Source organism: Lissotriton helveticus, chromosome 1_1 (assembly GCF_964261635.1).
Source record: "Lissotriton helveticus chromosome 1_1, aLisHel1.1, whole genome shotgun sequence".
Lineage (NCBI taxonomy): Eukaryota > Metazoa > Chordata > Amphibia > Caudata > Salamandridae > Lissotriton > Lissotriton helveticus.
This window is the reverse complement of record NC_136057.1, coordinates 1,492,246,769-1,492,261,803: the sequence shown is the minus strand read 5'-3', so window position 1 is coordinate 1,492,261,803 and position 15,035 is coordinate 1,492,246,769. Positions and strand designations below refer to the sequence as shown.

The window sequence follows — 15,035 nt, the reverse complement described above, 5'->3', positions numbered from 1 at the left end:
ACTATCCTCCAAATCGAAGACTGTGGTGACAGAGCTGAGCTTTTCTAGAGCTTTCCAGTTCCGGTACGTAAATTCAGCTGGACGACAATTTTTGGGCTTATTTGTGGTGGTACTAGTGATGTAAAGTTTGATGAGTGAATGGTCCGTCCAGCTAATAGGCAGAATATCGCCCACTTCTGTTAGGTCTGCGCTCGAGAAAATAAGATCGAGTCTATTGCCTGCAGAGTGGGTGGGTTGCCTAATCAGTTGGTGAAGCCCCACACCGTCACAGGAAAGCAGGAGGTTATCTAGTGCTGTGTCGAGGCTGCCATTTGGCCAAAGATTAAAATCTCCCAAAATAACTAATTTATTATGGGAGGTTGCCATATTTGTGAAAATAGTGAGGAGTGCTTGTTGTTGCGAAAAGGAGAAAGCTCCTGGGGGCCGGTAGCAAATAATCACCGTGAAGATATCTCCTAGGTGGCAGTTTATGGCCAGACCGAAGAGCTCGACCCCAGGCACTGGGTCTATGTCTATAGTATTTATAGTCCAGGAGGCACGGAAGATAATACCGACTCCGCCGCCGCGGCCTTTAGGTCTGGGGAGGTGCAGGATATTGAAGTTGGGTGGGCATGCTGATGCAAGATCAATATCACAGTCGGCCTGTGTCCAGGTCTCGGTTAAGAACAGGACATCGAGATGGTGTGTTTCTATAAGGAGGCTGATTTCGGTGGCGTGTTTAGGTAATGATCTAACGTTCAGTAGGCCTCCTGAAATCAGGCCCCTATGGGAGAAGTCAGCTAGGGGAAACGCAGTGTTCTCAAAGGTGAGCTTACCTTCGGGTGCGGATCCTTGTAAATATAGCAGTGTGTCACGGGTGTAGCGTAAGGGATGCGGGTCAATTTGGACAGAGGTAGCGGCGCTGGTCGCGTCCTCGTCGCGGATGAGCGCAGACGAGCTTGCCTTTAGCGCGCCTTCGGCGCGCAACCGGTGCGCCCGCTGCGCCCGTCCGCTGCGCCCGTCCGCTGCGCCCGTCCGCTGCGCTTCCGATATTGACACATGGTTTATAGTGGCGACTTATGACGTTGGAGGGGGCGTGGCCAGCAATGGATGGGCGTGGCAGAAGTCTCCCTCGGCGTGCCAATGGCGCCCAGAAAGCAGCGATTATGGGGGACAGGCAGTGTCAGCTAGTGGTCAGCTGCACGGCGCGATCAGGGTGAGTGCCAGAAAGGACAATGTGCAAATCAGCAATTTTAAAAACACAATACACAAGTTTTAAAAAATCAAGCTCAGAAACAGACTCCCGGCTTTCCGCCTCAGGAGTAACGCAACAATAAAGCGACGCTAGTGCTCAGCGCGCTTTAAGTGATTCGTTGGAGGGGGCGTGGCCAGCAATGGATGGGCGTGGCAGAAGTCTCCCTCGGCGTGCCAATGGCGCCCAGAAAGCAGCGATTATGGGGGACAGGCAGTGTCAGCTAGTGGTCAGCTGCACGGCGCGATCAGGGTGAGTGCCAGAAAGGACAATGTGCAAATCAGCAATTTTAAAAACACAATACACAAGTTTTAAAAAATCAAGCTCAGAAACAGACTCCCGGCTTTCCGCCTCAGGAGTAACGCAACAATGCGAAAGGTTGTACATAGGTCAAGAGCACAGATGGCGATGTTTGGGTGGGGGGGGCAGTTGGGGTAGGAATTAGTCTTTTCTTTCCTTTCCTTCTTTTTCTCCCTTACGACACAGGGCGGAGTCGTGCCTATTTCTCCCTTGTTCCGCACTGATTCCTATTCGTACACACTTAGTATTTTGTTGAAACTTGCTATGCACAGCATTTACATCAACGATGTATGGAATTAGTTTAAATCGACAATGCATTGTGCTTACATTATTCGCCGCCGAGCCTCCGGGATGTCGGCATTCAGGCTGTGTCATATGATTGCTGATCGCTTGTAGTGATAATTTGTACAAGAATGCCACCCTATTGGGTTGCAGGCGACTCGCCCTGTTGAAGAATCTCTTACTTGTGAATAAAGGTACAATTTAATAAAAAAAAAAAATAAAACAAGTCTGGCAAGACTTCAATGCCAGATCTAAGGAACTGTAGCATTACCCTTCAAAACAGCCTTGTGTCAACCACATATACATCATTACTGGCCCTTGTCCAAAAACGGACACGTCTGCCGCAACTGTCAGGAGCTGGGCTACTCCTTTGAGGCCCAACAAAACGATTGAAATCAGCAGTTGGTTGTGCTTCCTTACATAGGCCACGTGGCACTGTATTTTCGGCTTGGGAGTGAAAACTGATTTTCTGAGGATGTTCTGTATCTAGATGGCAGAGACTGGAGAAAAAACATTATTGTATGGAACGGGACTGGAATAATTAGCAGCGCTTAAGGTTGATTTAAGTTTTTCCATTCATCACCCTTGCACTTTCAAATCGGGGCTTACTGTTCTTTTTATATATTAACTCCTCTATGTCTGGGGAAGGAGCAGTACAGTACTGTAATGCAACATGATGAGGCTTACATGCAGAATGTGAAGTGGGGCTCCTGAGCCCCCCATATTTCCCAGATATTCACTGGCGTTGGGCTGCATAAGAGGCTGAATTGCTGTAAAGTTGAATTTTTACGATGCATCCCTATATGTCCTTGGTAATATAAGGTCATAAACAATATATATTTTAAGCATTGATAGGAAAGAAAGAAAACATTTTTATTTTTTTATTTTGTAGCCTCCGGTCAGGCGCATTACCAGATCGTCTTCTATTCAGACACCAAGTTTTTCTTCAGACAGTTCCTTGGATGCCTTTAATTCTTCTCCTGGTAAGATGCAAATTAGTAATTATTTTTTGTAAAAGGTTGAAATATATTGATACGTACTTTATTGTTTTGGGTTAAAAAAATACAGTAATGGGTTGGTTTGGTAATTTTAATTATTTTCTCAATTATTTTCTTGTTGTTGGTTCTTTAGATTGAAAATCATATCCATCCAGATACGGTACAATAGTTATGATCATAATTGCAGTTAATTTAATTCATGTTTAGCACAATTGCACCAGATAATAAAATAATGCTCCCCAGCGTTTTATTTCACACATTTACCTATGTTTTTTATTCTTCTGAAAATATTTAATGAGAGGGGTGTTAGGTTAATCTTGAATTGACTATGTTAAGCATTTAGGGCTTCTCCCTGTTGTCCTTCAAAATGAGAAGAAACGCAAGAAGGTGCTGGTGGACAGTATATGTGAGCGAGTAAGAAATGAGTGGGGAGTGTTAGCATTCTATAATAGAAGTCCAATCCACTTCAAGGATGGAAGTCCTCCCCAACACTTTGGTGGCATGCTTTATACATACGATTTGCTTTGCCATAGGACTCCGTTTCCCATGAGTACTGCACTCTCCGTTGTTGAGTGCCGTTTATTAAATAGTGTCTGCATTCTGGTCACACTACTTTTTTTGCTTTAATTGTTGTAACATCCTACTTTGCTGAGGGTTTTATTGAGGTTTTTATCTATAAATTAGACCGTAATTAAGGAGGGGTACTACACCGACAGGGACCTGCAGACGTGGACGGACAGTGGGGTATCAGAATTGGAAGCCCTATTCCAGGAAGGACAACTGAAGACTTTCGAGCAATTGATCGAATGGCACGACCCCCCCTCCCGGACAATTCCTCACGCATAGACAACTGATAGACAGTAGCCGAGCATACTGGGACCCGCGGGCGGGTGAACCCCCGACACACCCTGTGCTGCACACAATACTACGTATGGGCGCGGGTAGTCACCTGGTGACATGGCACTATAAGGCCATTCGGGAACTCACCGAAATTCCACTGGATAGGCTACGACAGTCCTGGGAGGACGACATAGGACGGGTTCTCCATGACACGGAGTGGACACAGGCGCTCGAGTACCCCAAAAAAGTTTCCCGGAACGCCCGTTTCAAAAAGATACAGTTCAACATTCTACACCGGGCCTACCTGACACCCGATAAGTTACATAAATACTATCCCGACACGGAATTCCGCTGTCCCCGATGTCAGATGCTGAATGCAACCTTTCACCATATGTTCTGGGACTGCCCGTCCCTGCAAGCATATTGGAACAAGGTATTCCACACACTACGCAAACTAGTACACTTGCAACATGTCGCCACTTGGGAGGCCTGCGCCCTAGGCATATATAAGAGGAAGAAATCCGAGAAGCTGCAGTGGCGATTCGCATCCTTGGCCATCCTCCTGGACAAACGGAATATAGTAATGCACTGGAGGGCCCCAGCAGGGCCGCCGGAAGCGGCCTGAATAGGAGCAGTCAATAAATGGGGTGCAGCGGAGGAGGAGATCCTAAGGGATAAAGAGGTCAAAGGGATGCGCAAACACCCTATCTCTATGGAATGGGCACAGCTGCTGATACACTTTAAGCATGATACGACAGCCCAAGACACCCCAATACCGACGCAGACCCAACCTGACGACCCACCTCGAGACCCCAGCCCACACACGCAACCACTACCACACACATAGCGCCCCTGTGAGGTACCCGACACGTCGTAACGACCCACTCAGAGGCGGAGGTCCATAATTACGCCCACAGATCTTCCCCCCGTGCTCCTCCCCCGTGACATGCACTACCAGGTCTCACCGGGTGATACCCGCCAGAACGTCATCCTACAGCGCTATGCCCCCTACGCTCGCCGCTACCCCCCCTCGCACCGCCCTCCCCCCCTCGCACCGCCCTCCCCTCCCTCCCTTCCCTACACCCCGCGGGTGAAGTCCCCCCCCACCCCTCCCGCGGATCCCAGTTAAGCCTCAGTCGAAAAGTTCAAGTCCGACGAGCTCGCGCATAACACCACTGCTGGCATTAGTTGAACAGGGTGGATCGCTGTCAGTGGGTAATGGCCCCTTGCAACCCCAAGCTCATACTGACCGCGGGATCAGGTGCACTAAGACATGGCATTCACCTATACGATAGTCTACTGACGGACTCAGGGATTCCCTACATGACGGACATACCCAGGAGAAATAAGCTATCCTGTCGTCATTGTATCAGAATTGTTTTGTCATGTAATGATCGCATCTACGTTGATTGTATTGTGACCTATCCTGAACATGCAGAAAACCCTAATTAAAAAATGTAAAGAAAAAAAAAAATTGGACCGTAATTAATCAACATATGGTGCCCTTTACTGCACCTCCACGGTACACTAACTATCCTGCAACTTCATTTCATGAGCATTAACCCCTTAATGCCCTGCATACGTCTACAGGGCAATGCACGCTGTTCTTCTTAGAGCCCCACCACCCAGCGAACTGTGTCTCCTTGGCTACAGGCTGCATTTTGAATGAAAGGCTACTGACAAGGGGGTAAGACATTTACACTGATTGAATCTCCTTAAGCACCTGCTGGTTCTTTTGTGTAGCACTTCTACTGATCCAGACTTCTCCTGGCATTCTTACTACAGATCCGCATAGGTTGGGGCCTTACAGTCGTATGCTCCTTAGATTTAGTGGGGAAACATCCTAAGCAACGAAGTTTTAATTACGACTTACCTGAAGAACGAAGTCCGAACAACGACAAATCCTGAACAACTAAGTCCTAAACCACGACTTTTCTTAACATCGATTCCCGAACTGCAATGGCCCTAGTACAATTTGTTGCACGTCACTCTTCTCCGCCCCCCACCCCTTTAGGAAACTTGGAAACGGCAGTGACATAATAAATTCAAAAAATCGATGCTGCTCCAGTCATGGCACAAATGAAATTTAACTGAAGATACTAGCGTGTTACTACTCACTGGATGATCTGTCCGCACACTCCAATGGCTTCGTGCCTCATGAAGGTACTCGAATGTGGATGTGTTGCCCAAGCTGTCCTTAGCAGAGGAGTTGACTTGCTGGCAATGCCGTAACCTTAAATATTGGTTTTGTGAATACAATACATTCTGTCATGAATCACCAGAAAAAGACAGGCTCGGCTGGTGTTGTTGACATATCTTCAACAGCATCTCCGCCAGTGCTTAATTGAACAGGTTACTGGGGGCTTTAAGTATGTCATTAGGAGGGGAGTTCAAAAAGGCATGGAATTCCCTAGAGTTAGGGGGGGGAAGTGAAAAAGTGCTAATTTACTCTGTGTTTATGGCTGTCAGCGTCTCATTGGAGCGGGAATGACCGGTGTTAAAATATATATTGATTAAAGTATCCTCAAATGACAATTGGTTATTATTCAAATCATCTATTATTACATTTATTGTATTTAAAAAGAAAATAATTTGCGAATTAAAAAGAACACAGTGGTGAAAAAGGGTAATAAGCAATATAAAAATATTTCGAGGAAGTATTGTTATTACAATAGTGCCATCTATTGGCCAGTCACGAGGTGGCTTTTTTTACGTGGTAAAGGAACTCGTTGTTAAAAATGTAGTGGTTTAGCATCGATCGTTGATTAGCCTACGTGGTTTAGGAATTCGTGGTTTAGGCAGTAGTTGTTCAATCATACATTTGATTTAGTGAGTAGATTAACTATGAGTTGCCTTTTACACTAGTTATGCCAATCATGTGTGTGCCTGTTGCTTGGTAAACACTGATTATAGTTTCCTGGGTTGCTTATTTTAATTTCTCATGGCTATATTTTCTTGTTTCATTTATGCCCCGACTGTATGAGCGGAGTTGAGGCCCAGGGCAGGCCGGTACCTTGGAAAACCTACCAACCCCAGACATTTTTAAAACCTAGACACCTAGGGTAATCCAGGTTGGTATGGTGTGCATCCCATTATTTACCAAATGCATATTGCCCTGCAAACATCAAATGTCTGTAGAAATTTCAGAGTTATCTCATATTTCTGTGAGGGAAAGTTACTGAGGAAGTGGGTTCAGTGAGTCAGCTGGTATTCCCACACTTCACCAGATAAAACAGGATCCCACTTGTGTGGGTCGGCCTATCACCTGCAACCGAAACCAGTCATAACTTGGACCATGTGAAGTCATTATATGTTTATTGTGATATTCACATGATTACAGTTTTGGACTATTCCAATGATGTTGGGGGGGCGTGCTTTTTATCTGGAGAAATGTAGGAATGAAGACGTTGGGTAAGAAAACATGCTGGTATCCATGTAAGCAACACCACCCTGGAATCCCTTCGGGCTTTCAGGTTTCAGAAATTACCAGGGTTGGCAGGGTTCAATGGGTCTCGTCTGATCCCACTGTAAAATGTTGCAGCCAACCATGGAAAGAGAGAGAACAAGCATTGGCATAGCCAATAGGTCTCGCCTTTGTAACCTTATGTGTTTATCAGTTCTAAGCACATTATCCTGTTAATAATCCGGTCATTCTCACAATTTAAAGTAAGAAATGTTCAACGCAATCACTGGGCAAGTGGTGCATTATCTACGTATGAAAGTATTGCTTTTCCTTACTTACTCAACTACTACCTGTACAATACCAACAATAAAGCAAGAAAATGGGCTAATTTTAAAAGTACGAAAATACATTTTGACTAAAGTATACAATCAAAAAGGCACGTAATTTTACTCCTTAGTAGTTTTTAAGCTTGGTTTGCTGTTGTTTGCATGGTGTTTAAGACAGCAAATAATGTGATGTATAACATTGTGTTGTAAACTATGTTGCTAGGTAAAAATGTAAGTTTGAGCTGCCAGGTAACCACACTTTTAAATAGCCCTTTAAAAAATGCCACAGCTATTTATTTTCCACCCTGTTGCACTACAGCCAAGGGCTGGTGGTACTGCGTTATGGTGGAATTCGCTCTGTAGCAATGTGTAACTCGTTTGTAAACCCTGATCGGAAATATGATGCACCAGTACAGAAATATAGAAATATTTTCTGTCATGGATGTCTGGAGCCTGCCTGGCTTGTGTGAATCGGAGGGGCTAAAATCAGATTCCAAGCAAAATCAACCCAGCTTGTCCAATATTAATCAGGCTCACACAAAAGCATGGCAATGTACAGCCTTATGTCATGAATATTTCATTTTATGAGCACTCTGAAAAGAGAGGGGGGAGAAAGATGGAAAAAACGAAGGAATGACAGAAGGAAGGCTTGAGAAAAGGAAGGAGCAGATGAGTGGCGGAAGGCAAAAAGGAAGGAAGGATGAGAGGGAAATAAGGATGTTGAGAATGAGGGGAAGGAATGCGAGAGGAAGGAAAGAGTGTAGGCAGTCATGAAGAAAGGAAGAAGCGGTGAAGGAGGTAGAGGAGAAGGGAAATAAGGAAGCAGAGAAAAAGAGGATGCGATTAAGTAAGGAAGGAAAAAAGACTGGAAGAAATATAGAAAGAAAAAATGATGAGGAAAATTCCTGGATGGAAGGATGGAAGATAGAAAGCAATGCATTAAGAAAGAACGAAAGAAGAATGGAAGAAATGAAGGGTGGAAGCTAGAAAGGAAAGAAGGGAAAAAGGAAGGACACTGTTTAGACTTTTATCACATGAAGGTACAAAGAGAAAGAAAACCCTTAGATTGACCATCTAAGCATAAATAATGCCAATGGATGCTTGATTATTTGATTCCAGCTGTGGGTTGCAAATGGAATTATTTTGTAACATTTCATCCGCAGTTAAACTGGGTCGTACTATGCCTTTCAGGCCCGGGAGTGCTGCGTGCGTGTGTGTGTCTGCTCTTTTTCAAAGCACATATTCGTTCCTGTGGCGTGCCCCTGCGCACTCCCGGAAGGTGGATGCCGCCACAAGCTTGAATGTGTGCTTCGGAAAAGAGCTGAACGACGGCTAACGGTCTCTTAGGCAGCGAATGCCCGCTGCGCAGGCGAGACCTAAAAATGAATGTTTTAGGCATGTTTTTTAGTTTTTTTTAGGATGCTCTGGTTAGGAAAACACAATTTAATCTATGCAATCCACACCACCTTGTATTCCACGGAGTCTTGCGTCTTCTGTAATGCGCAAGGCTGATAGGATTATTTGGGTGCCGGATCACCAAGAGCCCAAATTCTGCACACATTCCCCACAGCAAGTGGAAAGATTTTTAGGGTGTAGTGTTGACACAGGCTGAAAGAGGGGATAAACCTTCATTGTGCCTTTCGCTATTGGCAGAAATACGGTCTGACACACATGGGTGGGGCCAGATGCCAGACTTTCCAGTACCCCACTTATTCTGTTTCTCATTTTTCCATGGCATTTTGGTGGGGTTTAAGCCCCTCTGGGACGCCACATCTGACTGTTTACCCCCTATCTTCCCCTCCCAAGGTCCGGTCAGAAAGTTCACCAGATCATCAGGGAAAAAGTGGGAAATGACTTGGGTGTTCGGCTTTCCCATACTGGCACTGGTACACGATGGTCTTAAAGTCCCCTAAAGGGGAAAATTGGAGTGTTCATCTCCTATCTTCCTTCTCCTGGGAACAGAGAGCCCACTAGGGATTGGTGTCTAAAAAAGAAATGGTGTGGGGTGTGAGACTGTCTTGGCATCTGGCCCTAGAGTCAGGCAATGAACAGTCTTTCTACCTCCTGCGGAGGGAGGGAGGTAGCAAGAAAGAGGATAGTGATTTTGAGACGCATACCTACAAAAAAAGCATAATACTTGAATACAATGACCTTTTTAATTGCATATGACCTTTTTTCCTTTTTTTTTAAGAAAAAAATGAATCTACTGGAATGCATTATTTGCAGAGATTTTTTCACGCAGGCTTGTTAGAAATATTCACTTTATTTTCTGTTGGTTAAACGGGTAATTCTGTGCTGACTTTCAAATAACCTGTTGGTAGATGATTTAGTTGCTGCTTAAATATATTTAGGCTGTCCTGTTTTCAGTTTCTATTTTTGGTAAATTCTGGTGTTTTTTTTTCAGTGTTTTCAATATTTTAAAAAACAGTTGTTATTGGTGGTTACACATTTTCACGCCACAAAAAACAACAGAGAAAGTGTTTTTCCGGTGTTTTTGGAACGTTTTGCTTTTATCATTGCTTGCTTTCTGCACTGAAAGAACATGGTATATAGACAGTGTACGTATAGTGTACATGAGGTCCAAAGATTTTTGCAAATCAATCTTATTGTAGTACACCATACAATACTTCTTCAGTGAGTCTTTGGTCATGTGCGCTCGCACTTTCCTTCCATGTAAACTTTTGTGTAAAGGCCCTCTCAGTATTCATAGCCCCTTGGGCTGAGAACCATCAGCTAAGGGACACAGTTGGGATGACTCTTTGATGCCACATAAAGCACGAAATGATAAATATTTGCGTTTTAGTTCCTGGGCATAAGAAAACAGTGCACCAGAATGGACTAAAAAGTCAATAGCATCCCTCATTAACTCTGAAGATTGTAAAGATGCTTTCAGCATACCATCTAACAAGTGGCAAGGATCTCTTCATTTCAGCTCGGGTATCAATTTTGACAGGTCATCACACATTTTTTATATACGTAGCTGAATCACTGCAAATACAAACAATATCACTCCAATCGTTGTTGAACTTGGAAATAACCTTTTTTGCAGAGCATAACAAGTGACACTGCGTTTCATGTTTCCCAAAAGTCTGGTGTCACGTTTTCACCACTATCCCAGATGCTTGGTGATATATATACTTGTCACTATACCTTGCATTTAATGTTTAAAGCCTGAGGTGTTGGCAATTCAACTACTATCAATACTGACCCACTAGAAACTATGGTCTGATGTATTCTCTGTGGGTAAATGTGATGACACATATTAGGTAAGATTTTTATGAAACTAGCTATTTTACCTATCAGTGAAAGAATCAAATGCAGCCAAAATATTAAATATGAGTTTGATATGTCCTGATTCTCTACAGTTTATAAAATAATTAAACTAGACCTAAAACATGAAACTAAACCCTGCATCTTTAGACCAAAGGCCATAAAACTGAAAAAAGTCAAAGGAAGAATAAACAATATTTTAGTGGCATCCCTAAAGAACAAAACTCAAGCAGAATAATGTTAGCCAGTCTTTCTTACTGCTACCTTCTATAACAAAGTTACATCTTATTGACCCCTTCAGTAAGAACAAAATTACTCTTTCACTTTCTTTTTCCTTTCTTTGAATGGCATTTAGTTTGTGGTTGTGCAGGTGTTTTTTCAGTGTTTATATGTTTTCACCGGTGAGGGCTATTTTTCTTTCAGTGGGGTTTTATCAGTTATTATAGGTTTAAACCTAAAACCCCACAGCCTAAATATATTAAATCTCATGAAGTATGAGTAAGCTAGCTCCTCTTCCTTTCCGTTCATGGCTTAGGAAGTGCAGGGTTATACTTAAACAAAATTCAAAACTCGTAGCATTTTGCTAGCACAACTGCATTGCAATAGATTTCCCTCCTTGCTAGGAAAAAAGTGGAATCGTCTGAAATAAGCCAGGAGGAAAATGTCTGACACTACAACAAAAATGGGAAATTAATGGATTTATCTGTTAATTCTGACACTTGTGGACCGCATTTAATAGGGGAAAACAAAAATGCAGGTACTATGGCAAGAAATGTAAAAGGGCAGGTAAAACAAACCATTGATATTGTACAAGTTAGCTTCTGGTAAAGTGCAGGGAACAAGCAGAATGCAGACACTTCAGAAGATATTTGACAAACAGGAAAATAGGGGAAGCCATTTTCAGAGGATCGTGTAAAATTTCAGTCTGCAAAAAACGCAATCAGCTTAGCAGAGCGATTGCTGTAAAATTAAAAGGAGATCTAGCTTACAGAGGTAACGAAGGGACAAAAGCGACACGTCTAGATAGAGTAGGGCATACCATGGGAAAATACGAGATTAACAACTGAGTAAAGCACATACATTCAGATTTTTATGGAAAGAAGGGAAAACATGGAACATGCATGAAGGAGAGCAGGAATTGCTGTTGACACATGGGAACATGCATATAGACCAGGAAGTCCTATTGTAACAGGAAGGTTCCTTTCATGATTTGCGAGCACGCATACCTGTCATGTTACTCCCATATGACCTTTTTTTGCCTCAGTGCACACATCATTAGGTCCATACCAGGACCCTTTTTAGTTAGTGACATTGCAACCCATAGTCAGTGTCTGTTGTTTGAAGGAGAGCACCAATCATGCCCTCCTTAGTGAGCTGTGAAACAGTAAAGGTATCGGATCCTACATCTGACCAACCCGGATCTCAACAATAGGAAAAACAGAACAAGGTGGCTGGACAGGATTATTCGTGAAACAATTCCCCAGACACACAGTCAATCTGTACCATGTGACCACTGGATTTAATTTCCAAACAAGTTTATTTTTCTTTTTTACTTTTATCAGCAATTTTTTGAAACAAAAGCACAAACAAAACCACTGTCAATTCAAAAGGTTCATATATACAGTATCTACAAATGCACACATTTACAAATTTACAACAAAGAATCAAACAAAAGATTGGTTAGACACACCAAAAGACAATAACATATGTATAATAATTCAAATAAATTGCAATTATATACAGTGCAGAGATTAGTCCATAAGCAAACAAACGGGCACCAGTCCTAGAGATTGAAAAAACCAAGTGACAGGCGGGGTTGAGATCGAAAACAAGCCTGCCTGTCAACGAAAGCCTGTGGTGTAATGTTAAATAGGGTTGCGAGGCTAGGATACAGAGTGGTGGTATAATTTACATCCTAGCGGCACCCTTTGTTGTAGCCACAGGGTGGTATTGTCGACGCGTTTCGAACCTAAGTATTCAAGGTTCTCTTCAGGGCAGGGACTGGGAAACAGATTCTGCAAAAAAGTACAGAATTTGGTGTCAGACGTACATTAACGTACTGTAGAATGCCTACTCAGACTCCATGAGAAGTAGAAAATATTTACCTGCACGCGGGCACAAAGATTGCCGTGGCGTAGGTATATCGTGTTCACACCTAAAAGACATATGTAAAGGTGCTCAGTGCACGGGGATTAAAAGGGTCGCACTATGAAAGGCAAACGGTCTGTCCTAAGTATGAATCATACCTGCAATAGGCGCAGAGCAGGACTTAAGGCGTGGTGTCAGGCTTCAGAAGCTTGCGGGTATCAGGGCGGCTCACATTATTTTTTGCGCGTGTAGGTCTAAATGGATGATACAAAATCATGTATGGAATATATATCTCTAGGCATGGGTGCACAGCACAACACCCCCCCACTCGCCAAGATCGAATTGCGCGAGGTTCCTACCTGGCTATGCAGACCACAGGGAGGGAAGCGGCCGGTCAGTGGCCTCAGTTCAAGCCGGCAGTTAAAGTTGGCCCGCTGAAAAAAGAGAAACCCTATTGTAACAGGAAGGTTCCTTGCATGATTTGCGAGCACGCATACCTGTCATGTTACTCCCATATGACCTTTTTTTGCCTCAGTGCACACATCATTAGGTCCATACCAGGACCCTTTTTAGTTAGTGACATTGCAACCCCATAGTCAGTGTCTGTTGTTTGAAGGAGAGCACCAATCATGCCCTCCTTAGTGGGCAGCACCCAGCGTGCCCTCCTTAGTGAATGTGACAACTATCAGCTCACTTTATCATTTGAGACTGACAGTGGTGGTGGTAGTGTGTAAGTGGTGCAGGCTGATAATGCATAGCTTTTACCTGTGCCTGTAGATGAGTGGAAAGTCTACTGACCTTGATGTGATAAGTCATTGTTCTAGTACTTCTTGCTGACAAGTAGAAGCATTACTTCACAGTTGTGCCGGAATCCCCAAAGACCAGGGCTTGTGTCCTGGACAACCAGCTTTTCAGCTAAGTGAGGTGATTACATCTGAGATCTGCTACTGGCAAAGCTGATGGCCTGCCGGGAATGAAGAATCAACCTGCAGGCTAAGAGAGGGTCAGTGGAGTTGTCCCTGCCATAGGGGTCTGCCCATATCAGAGTCCACCTGTAGCCCTAAAGGAGGAACTACTTGAAGGAAGTAGGCTGAACAGGTCTACCAGCAATGATTACACTGCAGGGTCTTCGGGAGAAGTAGAAATGCTGGACCCCATGGGGAGCCCTGCACCCTTGCCTACCAATTGGCATTTTTGATAACCATCACTTGGCATTAAGATTATCATTGGTCCCCATGTTGGCCTAGAAGGTAATGGTTGGGCTGCTAGTTGAAACCGCAAGATGCATAGGGTCTATGATGTGCCCATCACTATTTGCAAGTCATATCTAATTACTAATGTGTGCTTTGCCGAGCAACACTAACCACATCCCAGAGCTTCATTAAGGCAGTGAACTGTGCTTGGTGCCATGGTGCTTGCAAGTGTGTTTGTCACATCCAAAATGCTTATTGTCTTGGTTGGTGTTTCTAGAGCACATATTGTAGAACCTATTTTGTTCTTACAATGAACTTATGTTACATGCAGCAACTAACCGGCATGCCTGCGACCATCTGCACTCCCCAAAATGACTTCAGGAGGAGGTGGGGCTGAGTGGCAGGGCATGACAGATGATCCATATAGCATTCGCTCTTGACTCAAATTGCAACACAAGTTTAATGTAACGTGCTGCTGTGTGAATAAGGATTGGGGCTAAACATTGCCTGTGACATCTTTTAAAGGACGAGTAGATGTATGGGAGAAAGAATCACCTCCATGCCCACTGAGAAGCCACTCACTGCATCACAAGTGTGCCTTAACTTGTCTGAATTTCTCTGAGTAGTATTGCTCTTGGAGAAATAAGTAGGATTATGTAGTGTTAGATATTAGGCTTGCATTCCATACTTTCTATTTCAATAATATCAAGTAGTAGTGTAATATGTTTTTGCTTCATAAATGTAAAGGTTGACTGGACAGTCCATTATTAAGTGTTCTTGTTTGCACTGTTGATTTTGGAGTCTCTAACTTCACATCACCCCCCTCACTAAGCTTTCAACTGTTTAGCTCACTGTCCTGAGAGTCAAGTACGTGTGCACACATTAAGTCAGCCCTAGGACAAACACAATCATCTTGAATAAGATCTAGTACCCCCTGAGGGCACTGCGGTTTCCAAACCGCTTCTGATCATTGGTTGTAGGCCATTAGGATCACTAGATTCTAGTTCCAAAAGTCGCAAAAAGTACTTGAGAAGTGCTGTTACTTTAAACCACAATCTGCCCAGAAAGATGGTGAAGAATTGATGGGAAGATGTAGATCTCAAC

General features: G+C 43.7%; 1 protein-coding gene across 2 annotated transcripts in view; it reads left to right on the top strand.

Moving 5' to 3' along the window:
• Positions 1–15,035, top strand: part of VDR (vitamin D receptor) — a 1,330,217-nt gene that overhangs the window by 715,746 nt on the left and 599,436 nt on the right. For both annotated transcript variants that reach the window (XM_078686550.1, XM_078686559.1), the window contains one exon: positions 2,706–2,796. In XM_078686550.1, coding sequence (XP_078542676.1) covers positions 2,706–2,796 — 91 coding nt within the window. The remainder of the gene's footprint in view (positions 1–2,705; positions 2,797–15,035) is intronic.